General features: G+C 42.9%; 1 protein-coding gene across 6 annotated transcripts in view; it reads left to right on the forward strand.

Annotated features, from left to right (window-relative positions):
- The first annotated feature begins 529 nt into the window (after positions 1-529).
- AGO2 (argonaute RISC catalytic component 2) overlaps positions 530-27,597 on the forward strand; it is a 62,891-nt gene continuing 35,823 nt past the window's right edge. For 2 of the 6 annotated variants that reach the window (XM_082318047.1, XM_082318048.1), the window contains exons 1-3: positions 530-798; positions 22,346-22,541; positions 26,401-26,521. In XM_082318047.1, the coding sequence (XP_082174173.1) occupies positions 768-798; positions 22,346-22,541; positions 26,401-26,521 (348 nt within the window). In that variant the 5' untranslated portion in view covers positions 530-767. Of the gene's footprint in view, positions 799-22,345; positions 22,542-24,522; positions 24,590-26,400; positions 26,522-27,597 lie in introns of those variants that run through there. The other 4 variants (XM_082318049.1, XM_082318052.1, XM_082318050.1 and 1 more) reach the window with 3 other exon arrangements.

Below are 27,597 nucleotides of genomic sequence, written 5' to 3' on the forward strand. Positions count from 1 at the left end.
TGGATGTGGCGCTTAGGGACATGGTTTAGAGGTGGACCAGGCAGTTAGGCTAACAGGTTGGACTCGATGATCTCAGAGGTCCTTTCCGACATTAACGACTCTATGATCGATTCTGTGATCTTGGTGGGTGAGTGCAGGGCCTAGAAAGGCTCCTGCTACAAATGGTTCGTGTCCGGCTGGCCACAGCGGCAGGCTGTAAGAAGAGCAGGGCAGAACGTGCGTGGGCACTGGCGGCAGGGCTGGGGAAGAGCTGTTCGGATCCGGTTGCTGGCGTTCGTGCGGGGGAGGAGAAGGAGGCGGCAGGAAGGCGGGCGGCTCCGACAGGCGGGCGGGAGGCGGCGGGCGCGCAGCTGGGCCCGGGCCCGCCGGGCTGCCGGCAGCGGAGCCCCTGGGGCGGGCGGGCCGCCCCGCCGACGGCCGGTGGCGGGCAGGAGGGCGGAGGAGGCGGCGGCGGGCGGAGCGCCCCTTCCCCGTGACCCCGCGGCTCCTCCCTTCTCCCCACCCACCTCCCCGCTCCTCAGTGCCGCCGAGTAACCTGCTTTCGCGGCGTCGGCCCGGCCCTCCTCCCTCTTTTCTTTTCTTTTTTTTTTTTTTCTTTCCCCTTTTCTTTTCTTCCCCCCTCCCCTCCCCTTCCTCCTCCTCCCCCTTCCCCCGACGGCGTAGCCGGGGCTCGGGCTCGCTCCCTCCCCCCGCTTTCCCTCCCCTGGAGCTGCTGCCGCGGTAGGGACCTGGAGAGAGGCGCCGCCTCCGCCGGCGCACACGGAGACATGTACCCGGGAGCCACCTCCGCCGGACCCGGTGAGGTTTCGACCGGTTTTGTTTCCCTCCTCCGGGCTTCCCCCGAGCCGCCGGGACGACTTTCTCTTCCTCTCCCGGGGCGGCGGGGTCTGCGCTCGGCGGCCGTTGTGTGTGAGGGGGGTGGCCGTTGGCGCACGAGGCGGGAGCGCACCCCCCCCCCGCCCCGGCTCGGGCCTGGCTGGAGCCGCTGAGGCCGCGGCCGGCCGCGCTCACGGGGGAAGGAGGGGTCAGGCCGCTGCCGCCACCTCGGGGAGGGCGGCGAGCGAGCCTGCGTGTCCGGAGGCCCCTTTTAGGGGAGGGTCGCCTTCCCCTCGCTCTCCTCTCCCCTCCCTCTGCCGCGGCGGGAGGCTGGCTCCGGCCTGAGGCGGGGGAGGCGAGCCCCGAGGCGGCGGGGAAGGAGGGGCGGGCAGGCGGAGGGGGGCGAGGCGAGGGGGCTTCTCCCCTCTCCCGGGCGAGAGGTCCCCTCACGGGGCTGCGGTAGCCGCTGCTGGGGCGGTGGGAGGCGGCAGCGATTCCCTCCCCTCCGCCTGCCCGGCCCGCCGCCGCTCCGTCCCCGGGGTGTCCCCTCGCTGTGCGCTACGTGCTTGCCTTCCCCAGGCCAGCGCTGGGCTGTTCCTGCCAACTCGGCCTCCTGCTGGCAGCGCCGTCTGGCCTGGGGTCTCCATTTCCTCCCTCCCAGCTCCTCGGAGCGGCCGCATCCTCCTGGCCCGGCCTGGGATCCCCGTCTCGCCGCGCACCAGAAGTTCAGGCCGCCGGGGCCGCGTTTCGCTAACAGCGTGTTTGTCAACGACTGTGCTGCGGGAGTTTGTCTTGTTTAGATGTAGGTAAACCCTAGCCAGATGTTGGGTAGGGCTGGAAGAGGTTATCGGCTTCGTTAGACGTCTTCAGGCTCCGTCGTGTAATGAAATCTGGGAGCAAAGGAAAGATCAACGTGGAGAGAAGAAAGGTTACCAACTCGCTCAGGGGCATTTAATACTATTTAGGGGAAAGATAGGTTAATACTGTGGGACTTTGTGCAGTTAATATGGGACAGTGTTTTTCCTTTTTAGTGTTAGGCTATTTGTGTGGTGAGAATTCTTTTCTTATGTAGAAACTACAATGTTTGGGTGACTGGTACCTAGTTTTCTTCTAGAAAAGTTTCAAAATAAGTGGAACTTTATTTTATATTACTGTTCTCAACAGTTTTGTATAAAAACTTTTCCCTTGGAGGGATAATCTGGCAAAGAATAGTGTAGTAGCTGAGATGTCTTTTACTGCTTCTCTTATGAATGCTTCTACTGTAAGAGCATTCATGTCTTAGGATCAACAGTTAGATGCTGGCTGCTTTTTTCTTCTCTGATTTGATTCTCTGGGAGGGACAAGAATCAAGACAGGCAACCAGGATGATTGTTTTCCTCTTAGAGTACAGCTCCTCTGTTTTTACTTTCTTGCTTTTCTTTCCGCAGTGCATGAAGACCTTTACTAGGCACACCAGGAAGATAGGTCTCTGCAGCTGTGTGTTTCCAGACCGATATTCAAGATTTTGCTTTCGTGTATAACATCATTTGCACATTTCAGTACCAATAGCTGTGTATAACTATTGATGTAGTTGTTTGGTGGCTTCTGGTGTCAGGTTCTCTTGCTCAGGTGCAGGTGTACTTTCAGTTTACAGGTATTCGTGGTGCTCAAATTGTGCTGTTGTTGCTAAGGCTGTTATGTTCACCTCCTATTGATACATCTTTTTTGAAGTTATACATAAGGAGCTAAATCATTGAAAATATTGCCAGTGTACAGGCTGAGAGTAGTTTTATATGTGGGAGTCTCTGTCTTCCTCGATTTGAGCTCTGTCAGATCCTGCTGCTCTCCCTTTCGCTCAGAATGATGTTACTTCCACGGCACCAGCATTGGTGGCTGCTGTTCACCATCAGGGACCCAACTTCAGTGTGTAAGGGTATTTTCCCCTTACCAGAACAACCGTCTCTTCACCTGGGGCTCTTGACAGAGCTAACGCTACTGGCGTGTGTCTCGGGCTCCTGTTATTCTGCTCCCTTCAGCCAAGCTCATCTTCTGGCTTGTTTACTTCCTAGTTTATCTCTGTGGCTCAGCCCTTTCCCCCTGCGCAGAGCTGGGCAGTGACAGTGTCTGTTCTGGGGTATGAGCTGCGAGTTGTTCTCCACGTCGTGAGGCTCTCCGTTTCCTTCCTGTGAAATCATCCACAGAGAGCCTTAGCAGCGCGGTGGCTTCTAGCAGTCCAAACGGCTTCCTGCTCCACACCAAATCGTAAGGCAGGGCGTTTGAGTAGAGTTTTTTTAAGAGAGCGTGGCTGTACTGTGAACCAGTCTGGAAACAGGGACTGTCAGCAGGATGCTCAGTTGTCTTGTGTAAGGCTACGTGTGGCCTGCGAGCTGCCAGTGAAAGTCCCCTTCCATACGTTAATCCGATACCTATAAAATGAACATGCGCTGTAATCCTGTTCCAAGGAGTGAGCAAGAAGTGTGGTTTACAGCCATTCACTGAGCCGCAGCTGCCGTGAAAGCACAAGAACTCCAGGCTCTACATGTCTGTCAGCACATCCTTGACACCGCTTAAACGCTCCATTCATATCTCCTGTAGCTTAGATCTTGCCGCCGTTTGCTTCTCCAAATGTTGCTGATGCGTACAAGCTACTTTGCTCTTCCAGCTCCTGTTGCCAAACTGGACACCGCAGCCAACCCCGTTCCGAGGGTGCCTGTGGTGCTGGCCTCCTGCCAATGTAATAGCTCAATTTGCCACAGGGTTTGCTATTTTAATCTTAATTCTTTTTCTGGAAACAGTATAAAGCAAGTGAGGAGGCTGTATCTGACTAATTTAAAAAAATTGCTGCTGAACGTGGAAACTTTGTTTAAACATGCTGTTACATTGGGAGTAAGATGGTTTTTGTACAAGAGAGGGACATCATGAAATCACTGTTTTCATGTCTGGGAAACCTGTTCCTTTTTCCCAAATACTATTTGAGTTCTTGACTTGGTGTTGAATTTGCTGAAACACTCTGCTCATACCCTTTTTTTTTTGCCTTCAAGAAACTGTGAAAAATAAAAAGTCTGGAAACATGAGAGAGAATTTTTCTTAAGAAAAAGAAGTTTGGTACTGCTACATTTTGGTATATCTTTTTCTAGAAGGACAGAAAAATGTGAAAGCGACAAAATAAAAATACTGTCATTCAGTTTAAGGAATTGATTAAAACTTGCATAAACTTCTGTGATTTACACTGCTTGGTATTCATGTATTTATAAATTCTAAACTTCTTACACTATAGATTCTCTTTTTATTCTTTGAAAGGACATTTGAGTTTTGCCTGCTACTCAGGTCTTAATTTATCGTTAAAGCAGCAGGTGTTTGAAAAAGAGTGTCTTTGTGAAGGGGGTTATGGCTTTGCATGCAAAATATAAGCTTTTTTTCCTAGCACAAGAAACAACTTCGAGCCCTCTATCAAACTAGTGAAACGAGGATTATTTTCTCACTTGTCGTTTAGTTGTGAGTTACCTCTTTAAAATGGTTAATAGATTGTTGAAACTTTTAAGCCCGTCTTGTTGTTTTTCAGTGCATGTGCTTGTTTTTAACTCCCGTATATTTTCTTGAAGATATGAGATGGTGGGATGTTGCTTCACTTTAGGAGTCTTCAGTCCTAAAATGTGGTGCAGGGAAAGGTGTGCTCGTGCCTTGCTTGCGGTGGTAGAAATGGCAACATCTTCATCTCGTGGAATTTAACTCCACCAGCGTCCTCTTAGCACGTGCCCCAGTAGCAGCAAGAACTCCCGTGCACCTCCTGTCAAGGGTCTGCTCTTCTTAGAAAGGCTTTTCCTGTTCTTTTTGGGGATGGATCTGGACCTGCTCTTATTGTGCTGGCTCTGCTGGTATCACAGAGTTGCCCAGTTTCTTTGGCTTAATTTTAGACAGTAAATTATGTTGAAATTCATTGTAAGCTGCCATACATAGAAAAGGAAATGAGCACTTAATGCACAGCTCCTCCTTTTTGTGTAAGAATTTCTCCTTAAATTTAAATTGCATTTGACAATGGTACAACCTACAAAACGCAGTGTAACTTTTTCAAGTGTATTGTTGTCATGGCCGGTACATTTTCCTAAGGAAGGAAAAGACTGCATATTCTCATGTTGCTTCAGCTAGCTGTGTAGTCTTAAGGTGGCTTAAAGATGAGGTAGTCGCTTGATGAAAAGATAATTGATGTTGTCATATGTGTGAACCAAACTTTCTCCTTTCCTTAGCGAACTGAAGTATACTATTTGCTGTCTGAAAAGCGAAACTTTTTTCAGCAGTGATTCTCTTAATGACTATGCAGTTACATGGGGTTTTGTACACTTATTTTTCCTTTGTCTTGCAATTTTTCACTTTTGCAGAATTGTCGTGTACTCATACATACTTAGTGGTGTGTTGTAATGTATATAGAAAGACTACAGAGGAACAGCCAAACCTTCCTGACTTCCAGGAAAGTACTGCTTTCACGATTTCTGTACCCTCTCTTGCACTGCTATCACCAGCAGTCTTTCACAGAAAGGTGGGAAAGGGAGTTAACTTTAACTCTGTAACAGAAAATACGTGTTCAATTATCATAGAATGGTCTGTTCTTCTACCCACTTTGAACAGTATAGGAGGGAAAGATTTTTCCATTTCAGAAAACAGCCCTTCTAAATACTTTTGGCCTTCCAGAAAGTGCAGCAATCAAGTCGCTGAACGCGGTAAACTTCTAACTGCTGAATTGGCTTTGCAAACATACACAGTTCTCGCTAATTAGGAACTTTACATGTATAATGAAAGTCTTGTTTGTGTCAGCGAAGCATGTGCCGACAATCGCTTTACAAAACTTGTAAGACTTGTCAAAATTTTGTCGTGTATTGCCTCCCTTATTTCAAGTTCTAGCAGCATACTTGGTCATATTTTTAGTGATGGAATTTCTAATACTCAGACTACCAGAAAATATTACTAAATTTGAAAATTAAGAAAAGTCAACCTCCAGAATCTTATTTTTGGTAAGTTATGAACTAGAAAAAAAATAGCTGGTGGAAAATATTACGTAGTTTTAACTGTCGTGGCTGTGGGTAGGGATCTGTTCCATGCATTGTCCAATTAATTCGCTTCAGTATCATGCAGCCTTTCTGATGTACGCGCAAAGCAGCCCACGAGAAGGTAAAGTATCTCTTATCCTATCGACTAGGGAAGTGCAGTGCTTTGCAACTCAGTGCAAGGGATTTTTTTTTTTCTTTTTCCATTTATTGTAATACCCAAAGCTGAACTTAAACATTTCCTTATCTGTTTTATGATATCAAAATTGGGAAAAGTAAAAGACAGACCTGAATAGCATCATCCTCAGATAGACTGCACTTGTGTAGTCTATCTCATGTCTTACACCAGGGTTGTAATTTGTTAGTACACAGGTCTCTTGGTAGCCATTTCTAAGAAGTAGTGCTTTGAAGAGGCTTTTTAGTACTGTCCAGGAAGTGTTTTTTTTTTTTAATCCTCAGACTGAGGTGATGCCCATATTTTTGTATACTCATGACTGTTTTAATAGGTGGTGTCTTTCAGCGTGTTCCGTGAGCACCATAGGTTAGTGCAATTCATTTTAACTTCCCCATTTTAATTTGTTTCGCTTTTACTATTCCCTTTTCAGAGTAAACTTAGTGCTTTTAAATAAAAAGTTTTAGTATAAGCGTTACTTCATCTGTTTCTGTAGTCTCTCTTTGCATTTTGTATTAAGGAAAAATATTTCTCCTAAATATCTTTTTTTTATAGCCTTGCTGCAGCTGTGAAGCCGTGTGATACCTGGTGACCAGGCTTTCTAGAAAGAAAAGTTTTGGTTTTTTTAACTGTATGACTTCACAAAACTGGACACAGCCAAGGTAGAAGCAAAGCATTGATTTAGATAGGAAAGTACTGTTGATAATGGCATAATCAAGGCAGTCCAAAGCTTGCTTTGATGTTTTTCTCTCTTGCTGCCATCAGCGTTGTCTTTTGAATTCAGTTCTCATTGAGCTGTCCACAGTGCTGCCAAATTTTTTTTGTATTTGAGTTGTGAAACAGATTTTTTTAATCACAGATGTGGCGACAGTAGTTCATTCTCTCCTGTTGTAGTTTGTTTGTCCTCCTCTACTTTTTGCCAGTGCTGCTCAGTTGTGTTTTGTCTTTGTTGTAGGTTTTAGTCTCCATTCAACCTTCATTAAACAGGCAACCGAAAAATAAAACTCTTCGTTGCTGAAAGTAGATTTAAAAGCTGGCTGTGTGTCAGCCTGTAGTTTTACATTCATCTTAAACTAGCCTAATCTAGCCCTGCTGCAGAAAGAAATGGTCGTGCAGGCGTTAGCGTGGGAGGCTGCCTTGTGCAACGTTGGACAGACTGATCCCAACTAAAACCAAGTCCCTTTCATTCCTTGCTTTCATGCCCTCTCCTGGTTAGTTTTAGCTGCTTTGCTTCTCTGCAGGAACACTCCTGATAACGCAAGTTTGGGGATCATAGGGCAGACTGAACAGCTGCGTGAAGGCAGAACTTCTCTTTCGGTGCTAGTTGTGTCTTATACCAGCTTAAGTTGTATGTGAGCTTATTACGGCCTGAAGTGAAGTTGTTAAGGCCTGGGTGCCGGTGTTAATATATGCCATGATAGCTCTGCAGTCGTGAAAGTCTCTATCTTTGAGAGAAGTGTTAAAATATTTAACTTTTCAGAGATACAGAATAATTACATACATCTGCACTGTTTTGGGCTCCACATGTCTTTCCTAACAGCTCTTCTGGCACCAACCTGGTTGCATTCCCTTGTACAAGTTGCTTCATAATCAGAATGTGGAGAATATGCTTAATGTTAACTCTTTCACCTGTGTGAAGAGTTAAATCACATAACACATAATTTCATAAAATATGTATAAGTCTGAAGACCATGTCTTTAAACAGTGTGTGAATTTTATGTCTCATTATGTCACTTGAAAGCTGTACTGGGGTGTGACTGAAACAAGGGGGCTGCAGAGCACGAACTAAGTCTTCAGTCTTTTGAGAAATAAACTGATCTCAGCGTGTCATCTTGGGGAGCTTGGAAATGTAGTTTTGAAACTATGTTGGTTTTACAGCGCGGATTTGCGTATAGGGAATCAAGTTGATGACTTTGTATGTAGTCTAGGAAAAAAAAAAAAAATGCCACTCTCTTCTGGCCAGACGAGGAGCTGACTTGGCAGGCAGCGTTAGATACCGTGGGTGGCTCTGTTCGAGCTGCTAATGTCACAGATTGGCGCTTTAGAACTTTTTGTCTCAGTGGTATTTTTTTGTGTTCTTAGTCCAGTCATGAAGTTTATGTTGAAGCTTATTAATGTGAGAAAAGAATGAAATCTAAATTTTAATTTAGTAGTAGGAAGTGTGTGTGGATGTGCTAATCTAGATTTATTTTAAATAAGCCAATTTTAGAAGAATTCCCAAGAGGGGAGGTTTCACTGGCTTAGCTAGATCAATCTAAAAATTGTTTGAAGTTAAACTTGTCATGTAGATGAATAAGGCTTTAAAACATAATTATTACTGGGGCCTCGTTATATACCTTCTGAAACTTGTTTAGCAAGTGCTTACTATTAAAGGACAGGGGTCTGTTCATACGGAGGGTAAATTCCTATCTAAATGTTGCTGTGTTCTTGGCTTCACTTATCCTTTGATAATGAACTTATTTCATTGTCCTTTCATACAACTTGTGGTTTGCAGTGAATGCTCCCTTTCTGCTGGTTTTTTATCAGTGCCTCTCTTGGTTGTGCTCTCTTGCCCCATCATACTCCTCCATCATTTCTGAAATCTTTGTTTGCTCCCATGTGGAGGGCAAGACTTTGGGAAAGCAAGGGTTTTCTTGTTTGTGCTTTTTTTTTTAACTGCTCGTGAAACATAAGGTTTCTCAAACAGTAGTACTTGTCAGCTTCAGCTCTTCTGACTTGAATATTTCTGTTGAGAAGGCTGATGAGAGACATAGGTTTAAAAAGAAAACCCAAAAAACCACCAACCCTCCAAACCACAAACAAAACAAAAATAAAATAAAGAAGAAACCCAAGTTCAGGTAGAAATGACAATACAGAAGAATGAATGTCTCGGTGAACCAGCACGTTTCTTTTTGGGAAGAGCTTCAGTGTTTAATGAGGGAATGCTTAAGAATAATTCGCATGGATTCAGAATGTTTGCATAAGGGTGTGTTGTTTAAAAAGTGAGAGCTTCATTCAGAAGGAGGAAACTTCCCACCAGGGCAAGGAAGTGAAGCGTTATTGTTTGGGTCTCGTTATGTGATGAGAGTACAGTAGTGGTAGTTTTTTTCCTAATTGTTTCTGACTTGCAAATCCCCTTTTAATGTAAAATTTCAGTGGAAGTATAGGCCTCTCTTTAGGAAACTTGTATGTGCCTTTTTTTTAAACTTATCCTTCACAGAATCCTTAAAATAATGCACAGACCAAAAATTGAAATTTACAGGACTGGGTGCCACATGGAGTAAGGTTTTGATAGTGACACTGCAGGAGAAAATAAATTATTTCCAGAGAAAAAAAATCTGTGGGGATTTGGATCTCCCTATAGCGAGACGCTGTTATTTGCAGTCTCCTCCTATGTAATTTCCGTCGTGACTGGGGTGGCACAATGCCACAGCTGAGTTTTGGTTTGTATCAACTAATATGAGAACTTAAGTTGCTTACAAGAAGCAGGTGGAGGGGAAAAAAAACCCAAGATGTAATAGGAAAAAAAAATTCTCAGAGGGGAGTTCTGCTGAAAGCCTACACTCTTGTCATATCTCCGTTATTCCATTATTATGAACGTGCATTTTACCCCTCTTTTCCGCGATGCTGAAAACCACAGCCCTATCTCTTGAAACCGCATTAGATGCTATTGGATCTCTTGCATGTTAAAGATGCTCCTACAGCTGCTTTCACTATCTAAAATGATAAAATAAAGCGTAACCTCAGCTCTTAACTGTGAATTTTCTATTTTGAAACTAAGCCACGAGAGCGTTCATGTTTTTGTAGATTAATCCAGTGTGGGTATGGGGAAAGATTTCTGCTTCAAGGAAAGCATGACTGCTTCTGAGTTATAGCTCAACAGTTGAGTTTTGTAAATTAAAAAATATTTTAGGTATGGAGACAACTTAAAATTTTTATTTTTAGATTTTACACAAAAATACTGCTAGCCAAAGTCTGTGGGGATATGAATGTGCTTGCAAAGGTACAGCGCAAAATACAGCCATCCTAGCTTCTTTAATAAGCTGAGGACAAATTCTGTGTTTCGTTAAATTGTATACAGTGTGAATACCAGAGGCAATGGGGTTTTGGGGCCTCTGTGGCACCAGTTTCCAGCTGGTGAGGCACAGCACACCAGAAAGACACGCCAGCGGCAACAGAGTAAAGGCCAAGCCATTAGAGCTCGTTAAGCTTAGCGGAGCTTGTGTGCGTGTGGGCACATGGAAGGGGTGGGATGTCATGGCAAGGGATCTGGAAGGAGAAGGAGGGGAAGGAAAAGGTGTTGGTAGAAAGGTTGGGGGAGCAACATTGTGCTGAGAAATACAACTCTGGTTCAGGTGACTTAATCTATCCAGTGTCTGCTTGTGAGCTATAATGCAGAGACCAGTTCTTACTATTTCTTAAGGGGGAAAAAAAGCCTATGAAAGACTGAGATCTCCAGTTACAGAGGTAATGGAGTGTCATAATGAGGTGTACAGTACTAATGGTGTTACTTGATGGCTGTTTGTGTGTGCAAAAGGTGTTGAAGTACATAATGCGGGGGGGTTGGGGCTAAGTACCCCTCGCTGAGCTCAGTTCTGTGCCTGGCACCAGCTGGAATGGCTCTACGCGCTCTCCTCGGGACTGAATGCAAGTGCTTGTTCATCCGATATTCACACCGAGTAGTCTGGTGGGGACTTCAGTCTGTGCATTGAAGTAAATATTATTGGAAGAGTCAGTACTGATGGAGAAAGAAGGTGTGCTTTACCAGCCCCCTAGTGACTTAAAAAAAGAGCGTGGGTTATGTTGTTTCATACATACCTATACAGTCAGCTTATACAGAAGGAGGGGGAGCCACATTTCTTTCCTAACCTAAACGCAATATTTCAGCAAACGGGGTAAGGGAAGGGTAATGTGGGATGAAGAATACAGGTTTTCTGGTCTTGCCTTCTACAGGGAAGAAGCAGCATGAAGGGAGGAATAGATGCTAGTGGGTGTTTTTTATTCTCCTCGTAGATGTGTGTATTCACTACATCGGCCTTTTGGAGGGGCACAGAACGGGGATTGTATGGAATGTGGAGGCATTGCTCTTTATGGATGCAGAAAATACATTCTTTATTCTAGACTGTTAGAAAAGGCACCTGGAATTAGTTCAGCATCCTTTTCTAAGATGTGGTGGTGCGTTTTCCCTGCCCCCTCTCCTGGACTGCTTTATGATCTTGGGAATTCCCATCAAGACTTGGCTTTTGTGCACCGAGTTTGGCGGTTAAGCGTCCCTTGACCATACCAGGAACTCCTGTGTGGCTAAGGTGGGGAGCAGCACTGACCGTACCAGGAACTCCGGTTGCCTGGCCAAGGTGGGGAACAAGAGCGGGAATAATCAGTCATCCCCTGACAGCCTTGGAACATATCTTACCTGGATCGTAACTCAGGTGGAACGGTACAGGAGGATCGGTACCAGCTTTACTGGAATTTTTGAGAACTCCAGTAATTGCCAACCCAGATTGTGGCCAGGATGGAAATTTCCTGATGCCTAAAGTCAATCATCTCGCGACCCTATAAACGGCCATACCAAGTGAGACCCTTTGAGCTCTCCTGGACCGCAGCGGGCTGTGCCCAGTATCTCCCTCTGAGTGGGACGCCTCTCGGAGTTCGCAAACTCTTTAAGTTTGCAAAGTTCAGAGGCCTGGCGACAGGACCTGGGCTGAACTCCGGGGCCCCCTCTCTCCTTGAGGCTCGACCTTCGCCCATTGAGACAATCATTTGAAGGGAGTATTTCACTTAGCTCGGGGGGGATTTTTAACAGGTACCTTTATATGCATATTGTGTGTGTGTGAATCGATTCAAATATTGTAGTAAACCCTATTTAATCACTTTGTAAATGCTAAATTAACCAATGATTAATTGCTGCTAAATTCCTGTGATTCTCTCTTTAACTGTGAATAAACCTGAAGCTGCTGCTAGACATATGTAATCCTTAGACATAAACCGTTGATAAAGTCTAAGGGGAAGTCTGGATCCAGCCGCACCTGGGCTCCTCTCTGAGAAGGAGTTTAGAAAGCAAGGGGGTCCATTCTGAACCTCATGACTCAACGGGAGGGCCTCCTTTACCCCCTCATGTTTTCAGTCTCTGTATAAATCATCCTAATTTGCTTCTACCTTCATTTCCCCCCCCCCTTTATATATATTCCATTAATTTAATAACATAGTGAACTTTGCCATTGAACTTCGTTAAATCACACTTTTATAAATTTCTCTTAAAACCACTTTTGCAAATATCTCTGATGGTAATTCTTTAAGTGACCTAACCACTCATCTGTGACACTAAGGTATGGAAAAGTGAATGTATCATTACGGTCAAGTGTGATATATAGCACTAAGAATGTTCTCCATTTCCCCCTTCATCGCGTAAAGGTTTGCCTGAAGGTGGAGTTATTTTGTAGTTTGAATTCACTTTTAACTTTAAAGTGGGCTGCTGACTTGTGGGTAAGCCATAAGCATCCCCTCCGTTGTTTGGATGAGGCTTGCTATTTGAATGACTTCATTCAACGTTGCAGTTTGTAATTAAAAGCATTTCTCTGCGTGCCCTAAGAAGCATTTCAGAAGTACTTTGTACAATTTTGTGTTCAGGGATCAATTAAGCCACCTGCCTTATTAAGAGTAAGGATAGATGTTTTATGCTCTGTATGCTCCTTGCGTGCTCTGATGGTGCTCGTCTGCCACTGGCTCCACTCGCAGGTGGCCAGTAGAGTGGTGAGAACCAGCTTGTTAGTATTTGAAAATCTGGAGGATAAGTTTGATGGTCTAGGCTGAAAGGAGAACGTGGAAGGAAAAAGAAAGTACTGACACTTGTTGTCTTTTGCTAGTTGGCATTGTCCAGGAGCAGCTTGTGCGCTAGAAAGAACCGTTCTTTGTTTCTCGTCTGCTGCTTTCTGCTGGAGCATTGATCTCTCCCTCTTTGGTTCTCTGGCATTTTGTTCTTGTAGTCTTTCACATATTCTTATTTGAAATGTGGTCAGAACTTACAAAGCAAGCTGGGTTGATGTCTCGTTTCTCCCTTGCATCTCTGACTGCAACACCCACTCGCACCATTGGTGTCTGGGAGTGATTCTGGTCTCCGTTTATCATATCGCTTCTGGCCCTATGAAGAGATCACCTCTCTGTCTTACAGAGGTCAAAAAGTAACTGGGATAACCAGGTAACTGGTTATTTATTCCAGACAAAATAACCATAGAATGGTTTGGGTTGGAAGGGACCTTTGAAGATCACGAGTGCAGCCTGCCTGCCATGGGGCAGGGACATCTTTCACTAGATAAAAGGGTTGACTTGAGAGCTAAAATTGCTCGAATTCTTTTGCAGTAGGTGACCATTATTCAATAAAAATCGTGTCTAGATTAGGTCTACTGAACATAATGAGATTACAGGTTTGAAGGCAATGCTGTTTATCTAGGACTTTGACTCCTTGTTAAGATATGTAACTTCATACTACAACGCTAAGAAATTAGAAGCAATCTGGCAGAGTGGGATCCGTAAACTTCTCAGTAGTCGTACGTGGGACATAAAATATGACCAAATAGGAGGACAGCTCCTTCATTTTTGCTCATCAGTATTGAAGCTAGCTCTGATAGCCCACCTCGGTGTAGGCAACATGCTGTCGTTAGAAAGTGTGGTAGCTGCTCACTGAGAGACCAGAAGAACCTTTACAGAGGGGCTCCGTCAAAAATTACGTGAAAGGCGTCATATATGAATTCTTGACGGGATCCAGGCGCAGTTTATATATGGTCAGAGTGAGAAAAAGAACAGAAATGTAACACATGCAGCAAAAACAAGGAATGCAAGAAGATAGTTAAGTATCTTTAAGGGTTGACTTCCACATGTAAACAGAGACACGTGGTGGCCTGGAATGAGCAGGTACTTGAGAGAAGTACGGGAACAGACTGAATGCAACGGGGAAGAGGACACCCCATCCCTGAACGATGTAACTCTGGATAGCGTTTTAGGGGACATTCCAGGAAAATAATGATTTACCAGCTGTGGGGTGATACACGGCTAGGAAACTTGTGACAAATGTAAGATGAATGTTACCAGGTACGTGTTGAGAGGGGGAAGGCACGCTGGTGCATGAAGATGGTAAAAATCCAGCCTTCGGACATAGGAGAGGTAAACAAGGAGTAAGTCAGCTTGAGTGTTAGAAAAGGAAATTGAGATCTGCAGATTGAGCAATCCCAAAGGATGGATACAAATGGCAACTTAAATCCACGTCCTGGGGCATGCACAGGTGTGTACAGCTAGAGCTGCAACCTGCTTCAAAGCACAAATGTGGCTCTGGACAAAGAAGAGTTGTAAAGCATCGTTAGCAGTACTACATCTTTACTTTGCTACTAGTAGAAAGAGGAGCAACTTCAGAAGTTGAATTTGATGTGTCCAATGACTACTTTGCATGCTGTACAACTTAGGGGATCTTGCTTGATTTATAGAGCGGTAAGGCTTTTACACTGAATTTATTCCTCGTAGTGGATATAGATAAGGTTTCCAGGCTTGCCTCCTGCCCACCCCTCTTTTTTTTTTTTTTTTTTTTTTCTTTTCCCTAAGGACACCTTTAGTAATCTGTTAGCCCTCCACTCGGGTGCATAATTGTCCTAATTGGTGTAGCTAAGACAGCAAGTGGTTAAAGGAGTGATTCTAAGTAGTCTTAGATATACTTTGTTTGCATAAAAAGGTAAGAAGAACTGTTTTTCCCTTTTGTTCTTCACCTGTTTCTATTCCTCCAGATGCCTATCAGGTTATGTGCCATGCTGGGCTCTACAAAGTACTGTTGTTCTAGAAGATGCATTATTGGCAGAAGACCTCATGAAATCTTCTGGCAATTGCATCTTGATAAAGAACCTTCAATAGCTGATATTTAAGAGAATGCTGTAACAGATATTAGATTTAAATGAAGTTCTGATTACATCATCTCTTCCTGTGCTTTCCTCCAGAACTTTCCTTGTGGTTTGTTGAATTCTTGGGGATAACAGATAAGTTTGTTACCTTTACTTGTTGTGCACCATCTAATCCAACAATGCTGTAGCTTGACTGAAGGACTTTTAGTTTCCATACTCTAAGATATGTTTAATGAGCAGCAGAGCCAGATGTAGAGGTTCCATATAGGTTCTTCTGCCCCTGTAATATCAAGGGACTATGAGCTGCAGCTTTGAGTTTTCCTTATCTTGTAGAAAACATTGCCAGCCTTTTTCCTATCTTTCTCTAACGGTTCTTAACAGAAAGCCTGTGTGAAAGTTAAACTTCTCTATATAACCCAGACTGTAAGAAAACTTGAAGACAGCCCAAAGCTTTTTTCAGTTGTGTGCTAAAAAGAAAAGGCTGAACTCCCTGTATTCCTTTTCTTGCTCTGACCATATATATATGTAAATAAAATACATAAAACCTCTGTGCAGATCCTGTCAAGGATTCATATTGCATGTTTTCCTCATTCTTTCTGAATTCTCTCTGTTACTGGTATTTGAATAACTATTTTGGGAAGTCCTGTTTCCCCCGCCATGCGGTGTCCCCTCGCCAAGTCTCCCATTCTCCCACTTCAAACTGCACTCCCAAAAGGGGACGTTACCTGTGTGCAAGCCCAGTGACAGGCCACCAGGGTGGCTAGGGGAAGGAGCACATGACATATCAGGAGAGGCCGAGAGCATCAGGTTTGCTCAGCTTTCAGAAGAGGGTTCACCTAAAGGGTGATCTTCTGCCTGCCTGCAGCTCCCTAGGGGGAAGCTGTGGAGAAGATGGAGCCAGACTTGTGGCAGGTGCACCAGGACAGGGCAGGAGGCAATGGACAGAAGCTGGAACACAGGAAACTCCAGTTGAGTATAAGGCAAGTTTATTTTACCACGGGGGCGATCAAACACTGGAACAGGTTGTAAGAAATGATGTGGAAACTCTGTCCTTGAAGATACTCAAAACTTGACTGGACAAGTCAACTCCCTTCCAGCCTACGTTATTCTGTGTTCATGATACTCGGCACCTCTACAGCAGCCGCTGGAAAAGCTGTTTCAAGCAGATGCGTCTGTTCCTTTGCCAGTCTTGGTTCTTTTTAACCTTATCACGATGAACACGTTTGTCATTTTTTTTGTTTCCTGCAGTTCTGGAGGCAAAACAGCTGATCGCTAGTTGAGGACAAGTTATTAAACCTCTTTTTTTCCAAGGAGCGATGCCTCCTCTCTGTGTGATGGAATCGGTAACTGACCCGGAGGCAGCAATGAATATGCGCAGTGGTTGTATAGTCCATGCTGTCTGCAAGGCTGGGGTTGGCAAGCAAGGTAGATCAAATCAAGTGCTGCAGGAGAATTGAATTACATATTGAATTAAAATTCTGTATACTAGCATGAAATTTGGCCTTCTTTTATTAAATACTTGGGTATCAAGTAATTAGTGTATCTAAAATACTTCGAAAAGTGCATCTTTTATTGTGCAGCGATATCTGAAGATGCCTGTAGTGACGATCTGGAAGAGCTGCCCTGTTGTCTGATACTAGAAAACTTAACTGAAAGTGAAGCTTCCAAATAAGGCTTCCTTCCTTCACCTTACTTGAATTTAGAGATGATATTTTTAGAAAAATAGTTTTAGAGAGACTTCCTATTGACAAACGTAGGTTGCATTTGTTAGCCCAATATTAAAACATGCTTTGAGTTGTGAAAACATCACCTGATTGTTAAATACTCGTTAGGACTTGCCCACAAGGAAACTTATTGATATAATTACACTAGTATAATTATGCGCAGATGATTTCCTGTGTTGACAAGCCCTTAGATGCAACTAGTTTGGCCCCTTCTTATTTAATAACTCATTAGGCCTCTGACTGCATATTAAAATTGCATAATTCTTTGCTAAAAAAACTTCGATATACAAGTTTAGTGCTGACTGGCAGCGCTTCCAGGGTGCTGAGCAGACGAGCAGTTAAGCTTTAAAAAATGATGAAGAATGAAGGACAAAAGAAATGAACGCTGTAAGTCTGGGAAACGGTTATAAATTAAATGGTCCTGAAAATCATCATTACACAACTGCATGGATTTGGGAGTAGATGAGCTGAGCCACACTCATTCAAAAGTGTGGCTCATTCACACCTTTTATATACTAGGAGTGTCTGGGCCAGCTGAATCCTGGAGTCACCCTCTTATCTCGAGTTTTGATCCACAATAACGTGCTGGAGTAGGAGCACACACGCAGACAGCCTTGCATTTGCAGTCGTCTTTTCAATTTGCAAAACTCTGTCCTAAAGCAGCATTTCTGGGATTGTGTGGAGTTCTACCACCACCTTTCCCCTACCACTCTCTTTTGACAGAGTTGTCAGAGTAATTTTGCTTGATTATTAATTTTATTTCGGAAAACTGCCACGAGACTGTTATTTTTCTAATATCTGTTTTTTTCCAGATTTCTTTTTTTTGGTAGAAATTACACGTCTTAAGAATGACAGCTATGAATGTTGAGTTTATGTAAATTGGATGAATTGTAATAGGAAGTCTGGGTTTTTTCCATGATAAAAATAAGCCTAAAGACAGTATACTGGCACTTTATTATTCAACACTCAGTTTACCTTACTTCTCACCTTTAAAATGGGGCTCTTGATGGTCTCAATCATCATATCAAGGCTGAAACGTTCTCATTATTCATATTATCATCTAGCAAACGAGCGAGGAGCTTCTGATACTTACCACATGGATGCTCCGGTTTATTAGTCTTTCATCTTTCTTCTAATTTATTCTTCCCTTGACAGCGCTTTAAAAGTAAAATCCAGGTATGGATGTAGATTTTTTCCAATGCTTTGAAACAGTGTCTCTCCAAAAGCATGATCTGCGTTTGTGAAGGAGTCCCTGAAAAACAGAAATGGAGCAAGTAACACACGTTGGGCTGTGGATTTTGGCAGGTTTCCTTAGGCAGAGTGTCACCTCGAGCTCCGGTGTCCGGTGGTATCCTCTCTAACACACCTCACGCCGCTGCAAAACCTCCCAATACCAACCTTTGTGCTAAGAAAAGCCTTCTCTTGTCCGTACGGCTTGCATCACTTTAAAAGTGAGTGTGATGGGAATTATGCAGGAGTGCTTGAACAAAGAGTTGGGGCAATCGAATTACGTGGAATGTAGCAACAGTGTTTTACGATTGAAACTCTTGGGTTTTTTCTTCTATAGAAAAGAATAATAAAGCTCTAGCACTGAATTCCCTTATTTTGTGACTCTACTCTTCACAGCTAGTTGCTGTAATACCTTTTACACAAGATAGTTTGATTTTTGCATTCTTAATTTGAGGCAGTAGTCCAAACAGTGAATTCAGATCAGCAGTTGTAATACTTAGGGTTTTTTTTTTCCCTTGAAGTTCAATTCACATCTCTCAGTCCTATAGCTAACACACATGTATCTGTTTTATGTGCAAAAATATAGGTTGACTGCTTATCGGGTCAATGCTGCTGTTTAATAAACAGTACTTATCTCCTTCAAGCAACACCCTGCCCTAAATAAGTTTGCCTAGGGAGCTGAGCCAGAAATAGCTTGCTTTTTTTTTTTTTTTTTAATTGGATTGTTAAAAAAAAAAAATCATTGAAAAACATGTTTAAAATGAAAATACAGGTCGGTAGTAGTCCTGCTTTCTGAACAGTGTGGTTGTAAAACTGCGATCACATCTTTCCCCAGGAGTCTGTGCTTCTCCCAGTGTTTCATGTTATTCTCAAAACTGAATATTTGCCCTCACTGTTATTTACTGTTTGTCACTAAAACTCCAGTGGAGGAATGTAATGATGTTGAGCAACATGTGATTGTGTTGATTCCTGAACGCTTACAGATATGGCTTTGTTACGCCCCTGTGAGAAGTAGTAAACAATCCCATTTTAATAGAGCGGGAGAAGAATGTATTAGATAATTACAAAATTACTTAATTTTGCAACATAAATAGCTTGTGGGGGTTCCCCCTCCATGATGCTAGTCTTTTGTACTTGCAAATCTTGTAAGCCTTTTTCTTTTTTCATATTTCTGAAAATTAGTCATGATGTACCAAATCTGGCACAGAAAAAGGAAGGGCAGGGGAATTAGGATGTGGCAGTAGATACAGAAATGTTAGAAGGCATAAAAATAGACAGCAAAGAGAAGGGAAATGCTTAATATTGATGAGAGTGGTTGACCAGGTAATAGTGGTAAGGCAATACCTAATGCAGCTAGAAAGCAGAGTGTGGATAACAAGAAATGGAAATGTTGAAATACAAATACCAGAAGCCTGGGCAGAAAACTAAAATATTTTTGAACGGGTGGTGCTTTGGGGATCATGGAACGACACAAAAAAAATCATAGAATAATGTTAATGACTAGGACATGGTTTTCAAATGGGAACGTTCTGTTACAGAAAGATGGAAATAAAAATATGTGCAGTGATGAGCTGTAAAGCATTAAGCAACAGAATGGCTGCAATCATAGGTGGGAGCCAGATTTCTTTGGGAAAACGATGGTAAACAAGATTCTGGTGGAGTAGAGGTAGATGCTTGGTGCACATCCTCCTGATCTGATTTGGAGGTGGATAACAGAAACCTTTGTCATATTGCAAGTACAAATATTTGTAGGAGTATTTTTTTATGTTACTTTCCAGCTGTAGTGGTAATTCTATAAATAACTTCATTAGTTGTCATATCCACAGCAGAGAGGGTTCTTTCCACTTAATGACACCAACTTTGTGACTGTCATACCAAGCAAGGGGATCTGGTGACTGCGGGGGCCACCTGAGTGAGTTAATCACCTTCAGAAAAATATTTGAAGGAAGCAGAGGTCCTGCAAGTGTTGGGAAAAGATGACAAATCCGTGTCTTAGAAGTCAAGATGTGCAAGAATTTAAAAAAAAAAAAAAAAAATCACAGGTTGAGCGGAATTAGTCAGCTCAGTATTCTGACTTGCCTTCGGGGATGTAAATAGCAGAGGTCAGACACAGAGGCAGATGGGCCGCTTGCGGCGAGGACTGGGTTACAGAAAGGAATCTAGAGCTATTGTGTGAAGACTAAGAAGATACTTTGCTTCATTTCTCAGTCCGGGTGTTGACACTGCAAAGGCAAGATGGATAAATAGTAAGAATAATATGCAAATAAGAATTGCTCTATTTCCATTGAAAGCAAAACTGAAGGAGTTCGTGTACTTAAATTAGGGAGACAGAATAATCTTTATCTTTTATCACAGAAACCTGAAGTTTTGGGTCATGGAAATGCAATTCTTTAGCAACAAGCATCTTTAACGTATTGGTCAAGTTAGTGTTGGAGAATCACAGACTTTAATGGCAATGTTTATGAAAAGGAGGAAAAAAGGCAAATTGAATTTCTGTAACGTGACGTCAAAAGGGCATATGCCTCAGAATATGTTTGGAAGACAAGATCTGAAACAAGTTTCCTAAATGTAAAACAAATGAGAAAACCCAAGATTTTTTTAAATAAATAAAGTAACTAACAAACCCCCTTATCATATTCCCAAAGTCAAACCAAGCTATCTGGATTTTGATGAAATATCTGGTATGTGGGGAAGTTGGTGCTGAAAGTCGGGCTAGTAGAATGGTAAAAATAAGTAAGGAGATACTGATGAATGGGAAACTGGCCATGGGGAGTGTTGAAGGGTAAAGTTGGGAAATGATGCTACTAAGATTGGGAATGGTCTTGTTTATTTTTTCACTAAGGATCTTTGCATAAATGTTAGGAATAAGTATGTGAAACGTCATCATGGGGCATAGGAGGTATTGCCAAAAAAAAGAGGACCTGAACATCATACAGAAAGCAGTAGGGTAATAGGTATGGTTTAAATATATATATATATATATATATATATATATATATATATAAAATTATGTAGCTGGGAGTTACTAGTGAACTGGGAGGTGACCAGTCGTAAACAACAGACAAGCGTGCACACACCGACTGGTCACTGGATGGCCAAGAGCTGCTGTTGCAAGGCAGTGGTACAACGGGCAAGTGCGGTTTAGGGTTCCTTAACCCGACATTTTCAGCTGAGAGATGAAAGCATCACTGCGGTTGTGCCGGACCCAGGTGGGACCTCGTGTAGAATAACGCTTGGTCTTGTTCAGGAAAGGTGAGCTGAAAATGTATTAGCTTGAGAAACGACTGGAAGGATGAGAATAAAGCCTGGTTTATGAGAAGAGACTAATAAAAGTAGTATAGCCTAGAATTAAGAATTAAATGGGAATTTGGTTTAAATCTAAAAATACAATGAGTACTTAATCTGAAGATCAGAACAATGAATAAATAAAATGGAAGGATGTTTCTGAGCATTAGAGCATCCCAGTTCTGGAACAGCTTTCCAGTAGGGAAAGCGAGGGCGGAGAAGTGGCAACTGATGCGTTAATGAGGGATGGGTATTGTTTCTGGTGCTAGCAGAGGACTGAATTTGATAATACCAGGAAACCACACCTGGATTCTTACATAAGTAATGAGAAGCCTCCTGTGTTATTTCACATGCGAAGATTTTGCTGCAAGTTGTTATTGCTCTAGATGATGGAAAACCTGCGTACTGATGCTGCACGAGCTTTGAGGACTCAAGTTGGTACCTTATGCACTTCTCTGTGGATTTTTAATGAACTTCCTAGATCGAAACGACAGCAAGCAGCTATTATGCTTCTGCTTCATGTTGTCTGATCTGTGGCTGGTGTTTGAGCTGAAGAACAGAGTCATCAGCAGTAGGCTATTTGCTCTGTTTGCTTTCTGTTTAAAGGAAGCAGTAGGATATAGTTTGATTCTAATAAATAGCGTTTTCCAGAGAGCTGCAACGTGTAGGAACAGCTCCTGTGCTGTATTCCTCTCTTTGGCAAGCTGTGCGGTGTGGTCATTAGAGAAAACGTATATAGCTGAAGTGCACGCGTTGTAGTTGCTTTAGATTCACGCAGCTCATCCAGATGTGATGGCAAAGGTGGTTTAAGTGGTAGAAACTCCATTTTATACATGTTTGGTCAAATAAACGTGGTCGGGTGATTTGCAGGTGTCTGTTTTGAAACCGAGGTTCTTCCCTGCAACAAAGATCTGGTTCTTACTTCCCAGCAGTGCCCACTTGGCCTCTCAAATTCCCACCCAGCTGACTTGTAGTATAGGAAAATGTAACTGATTTTAAGATTTTGTTCAGTAATCAGGGCTAGGCAATACAGCAAATGGTGAACCAGCATGGGAAGAAGACAGAATTCATGGACTCCTGATAGCAGGCTTTTGGTTTTTTTTTTTTTTTCCCGTTTTTAGATTTTTTTTAAAAAGTTACCGGTTTGAATGTGCTGTGCTTCATTGGTCAAATAGCCTGTAAATTTGTTCAACTGTCAATTTGATATAGCTGATGGCTACTTTGTGCTTTCTCTTTTTTCAGTGCTTGCACCTCCTCCACCATTGCCGCCACCAATACAGGGATATGCCTTTAAACCCCCTCCTCGACCTGATTTTGGCACTTCTGGGAGAACAATCAAACTGCAGGCCAACTTCTTTGAAATGGACATTCCTAAAATAGATATTTACCATTACGAATTGGATATAAAGCCAGAAAAATGCCCTAGAAGAGTTAACAGGTAATACTGTGCTTTGCTTTTCCTCAGTTTATTTACATTCTTGTTTTCCTTTGAAAATGCTGGAGCATGCCTGTCTCTATTGACGGCTTGGAGGATGTGTTTGTCTTTAGTCATTGTTTGTACTGATAGCTTCCAACTTTGCATATCCATCAACAGGCATTTTTTTTTTCTCCAAGTCTTTCTGTACCAATCCAAGATTTCAGTGCTAATCCTCCCTTATTTTGACTGAACTTGTCAGCATCTTAAGATGCTGCTGATCAAAGCCACTGGATAAACTGTGTTAACTCTAGCGGAGCTAGGTCAGTATAAGCCAATTTGATTAATATCATTTAGTATTGCTTGGTTAAATATCGGAGTGCAATTGGCTGACAAGTCCTTCAGCAGGGAGTTGGCGTTACCAGCTTGTTTTCCCACCTTCCCCTGCTGACGAGGGGAGGCAAAACCCATTTGTTTGTGCTGCTGCGAGAGGATCGTGGAGGGACTAAATTAGGTAAGAAATTATCCTTCATCAGTAGATTCTATATAAGGGAAAGATATGCTCCGGAACCAGATAGCAAGGTGAAAACATGGATCAGTTGGCCAAGGAAACAAGCAATGAGGTCTTGCATTTTGCATATGTGCCCTATTAGTCACAGTGTGGCAACCTCATTGACTTGAAAAAGAGCAGTGTTGCCAGAAGTGAAACTTGAGAACAAGACTTGGCACTAACTGGAAACCACAAGTGTCATCATCATAACTACCTACATCTTGACTGTAGAGGATTGGAATGGCATGTTTATATATTCAGGAGCAAAGCCTTTCCTTATAAAAAAAGGTCACATTGGTGGAATATGCAGTCATGAACGAAGTGTGGAGTCAAAAAAGCCACCCAAAAGCCAAAGTTTTCTTAACGTGAATTAATAAACCAAAGTTCATTATCCATTGTTATACTATAGAGTCAGTAATGATAGCATTTTCATAAAGTAGCATTACTATGCTTTGCTATCCTGTGGTTTTTTTTTTCTGTGGTGATCTATTATAAATTTAATTTTTAAGCTAGTGGAGAATTGAATTGAATTTTAAAAGCAAACACTCTTCTAAGTGCATTAAGCTGAACTCCCTTCTTGCCCAAGGGCAACCCTGCTGATTTCACTGAGATACTCTTACTGCATTGGAGCACTGAAAAAAATTTTCAGCAGTCACTTTTTTCAGAGTAGGAGCTGTGAGAGCTTTGCTTCCATCAGCCGATATCCCTGCCGCCAGCTCCAGCCCTGACAACTGGCATGCTGCTGACCGATGCAGATTGCCATGCCTCTGTAGCTCCTCCGGGAGCTGCGTGCTGCACAGCTCTTGTGTGTGTTGTAGCTCTGTGTGATCACCTCCGTTACGGTCCAACATGTGGGTGCTTGCTCATCAGTGGCAGAGAGCATAATTACTAAATAATAAAGCAATTTTTCTTACTGAAAAGGCAGATTTTATTCAGTAGCAAGTTCTTTCTCCACTGACAGCTTCCAACCTGCTCTGCTTTGTCAGGTTAGTCACTCCCTCTGTTGTGGTAACAGGAGCAAGTATAAATCTGCATAGATTAAATGCATGTTGCAGTAAACAAGGATGTCATAAATGCGTTCGACAGTGGTATGGTGCATGTTTCTCAGTGTAGTGTGGGAAGAATACAAATTGGACTCGCTTAATGAAGTATATGTTTTATTTCTTTTGCGTGCTTATTGCTGCATGCATTACCCTGTAGATGTACGTGCACTCACCTGCACCTGGGTTTTTGTGAGCTGTACCTATTTTTGTGTGTGCTTATATGTATGTATATAGGATTATGCAGAATGCACATGTAGTCCAATTCTAAATGATAGGTTTTTCAGCTGGCTTACACATTTCTAGTGTTTTGGTTTCTATCATTACTTTATATGTTGCAACCTCTAGAAAGGATAGAGGGAGATTTTATTTTCATTTACGCTACTCCCTCATCTGTCCCAGCTTCATTCTTCAGTTTTATTCTAGGACTTACTGTGGCTTGGACTGTGACCCCGCAGGCCCACTGCCGGGATGTGTGCAGCGTACGTGCAAGTTCCACGCTGAGACGTGAGCTGGAGCAGGACTGGAAAACACACAGCTGAGACAATGTGCTGCTGTGCCAAATTCATACAGTCTGGATACAATTCTTCGCGTTGCAGAAAGCCCAGATCTGTTTGGATAGTTAGATAGGGAGAGTGGGCTGTGTGAGTTTGGTTGTGCACTGTGGATGCCCTCGGTTTAATGCACGAGGACAGCTAGGACTCGTAGAAGGTTCGAGGTGAACTCTGCTTGCAGTCGCTGGCCCCGAGTTCTTGGTGTGCTTGCGTGATCTCAGTACAGTAGTAGTCCCAAAGGGCTGAAGTTAGTGAATTGGTAAATAACTCTTCTTTTAACTTCACGTGGAGAAAATAACTTATTCATTAAGATGTCTCCACCCACAGCTGAGAAGCACCATTGCTAAATGTGGTTTGAAGCTTGAAAACCTTAATTAAGTGGAAGTGTTAATTTTTTTTATAAAATAGTTCACAATCGGAAGAACTTGCTCAGTAAGAAAATGGGTTTTCCATTGCTCAGTCTTTAACTCAAAGTTGAAAAATACCTCCTTCCTGCCACCCTCCAAATTACGTACTTGTTCAGCCAGACGTCGCAGACCTGAGGCAGAAATTACTGGGTCAAGTTTTATTCGTACTTCTCAGGAGGTCAGGCAATGTCTTTCAATGGTCACATCTTGTCTTAAAGCTTTGGCACACAGCAAAGAAATTGTCAATTAAACCAGTCTTCATTCTTTTCTTGAATAAATTCAGAGTTTCATCTCAGAATTTTGCATCGCGATAGTATCTAACTGTATGCTGGGTTAATTGCCTTTCCGAGTTGAGGTGTATGAAATAGTCATCAGCAGCCTCCCTGAGCTGCTAGTTGACAACGGTACCGAAGAAAGAGCACGCCGTGGTTTCCTTTCTGTGTCAGTTTAACTTCTTAATGCCCTTTCGCCCCAAGCTGTATGTTAAGGATCTTTGTAGGCAGCATATTGCAGACCACTGATGGATTTCAGATTTTACAGCCTTGTGATACAGATAGCCTGAAGGATGTCTCTTTGGGACATTTGGACCAAAGACCTTTGGCATCAAAGGGTGTTGTTATTCCAACAGACCTCTCATCGGCTGGTGAACCGCTTTGCATGACCTGTGTGTAAACACTGTGGTTTGACAAGAACTTTGTGAGTGGTTACCTCATTCATACAAACGTGCAACCTAATTCCAGCTATGCTTAAATGAACACGTATTTTCAATATGCACAGGTCCTAGTGAATGCACGTATCCAATTTTGTTGCGTATGTGAAAAAATTGCATTTAAATAATCTTTCTCAGTGTGATGCAAACAGTTTGCTTATCACTGTCATCGTAGAACTGTTGTCCTTACACTAAGGCTGTAAGCTTGGATAGTGATTTTTTTTGAAGGCTTCTCAGGGTGCTGAGCTCTTGGTCCGTGGTCCTCTGCAGAAAGGGCTGTAGGAGAGGGGAGCAGAAGCCCCAGGAGAATACCAAGCACCTCTCATTTTGAGCTTGAGAGAGCATGAGCTTTCACTTTACCACTTTCAGTAGATCACAGAAAAGAGGAAGGAAAGTTACAATCTGAAAAAAGCTAAAAATAGCTGTTTTAAGAAAACGGTTTAATCTGTGAAAACGTTGCTTTAATTCAGATCCGTCAAACAAATCTTGCGTTTAATACCCAACAGTGGACAACCCTTTCATTTACCTAATGCCTCTGTTCATAAATATTAGTGTTAGTGTTCATTTGCTACTTGATATCAAAAGTAAAAAGTTGAATTAACTTAATCTTTTTGTATTTTCAGAGAAATAGTGGAGCATATGGTTCAGCACTTTAAAACCCAGATTTTTGGGGATCGCAAACCAGTGTTTGATGGAAGAAAAAACCTTTATACAGCTATGCCGCTTCCCATTGGGAGAGATAAAGTAAGTTTTAAATAGAAAAGTTTCTATTTGGAGATTTTAATGTCAATATTTGCAGAGCCTTTCTAATAACTGATAGGAACTGATTTTGTATTTCTGGAGTAGATGTCCCCTTCTGTTGCCACTTTGCTCAGGGTGTGGTTTGCCGGGACAGAAGTGTGAGCTTGTTGCCATCAAAATGGTCGCTCCCCTTTCCATATCCCTTCTTTCCTCCCTCTCTTTCTCCCCACTCACGTGGTTTCTGCTGGTTTGGTGAGCTGGATCCACTGGCCAAGACAGCGGACAAGTGTCCTGCTGGCACTAGGGAGAAAGTGAAAGCACAGTTGAGTTGAAAGCACAGTTGAAAGCTGTTGTGTCAGCTCGTTAATCTCATCAAAGCCCATGTCAGCTGATTCTCACTATCCACTAGCCAGAAGAAACTCCTCCATCCCTCCATTGGTGGTATGGAACCTCTTGCCTAATCCTTTACAACATGAGAGCCAAATTAATTTAAACTGCACAGGGTAAGATCTGTTAGCTTAGCCCTTCAGGCAATGGAAGAGGACCTGCATGTTCTGTTTGCCAGATCTGCATGTGGGGTGGTGACCTCTGTGGTCACTCTGGTTGTAGTTGCGAAGGACATCATCTGTGCCCACTGATGACTGGTGAAGCAGGGGGGACTGCGTTGGAACATGCTATCACGCAAACCCTATAAAACAATTTAGCCTATGCTTCTGTGGTCTAATATCAGATTGAATTTTCTGTGGCCTTTTTTATTTAGATGATGAACACTTGAGGATACAGTCATTCTCATTACTCATATTATGGTAGTTCCCAGAGGCCATTACACCCTTCTGCTGTGGGTGCAAGGTGAGGCATGCACAGTTACAGGGGAAGACTGTCTGATCCCGGAGAAGTTGATTGCAACCCAACTAGACAAAAGTAAAATATAAGGGGGAAGGGGAAATACAGAGAAATGTGGGAACTTGCTTATCTGATAAAACTGGGAGCGGAGCCATCTTCCGAAATGGAGTAGCACTGTGCTACAAAATAGTCCATGCTGTCCTTTGCTGTCTCACATTGTATGCCTGTGCAGTGCT

Source organism: Platalea leucorodia (assembly GCF_965183815.1).
Source record: "Platalea leucorodia genome assembly, chromosome: 1".
NCBI lineage: Eukaryota > Metazoa > Chordata > Aves > Pelecaniformes > Threskiornithidae > Platalea > Platalea leucorodia.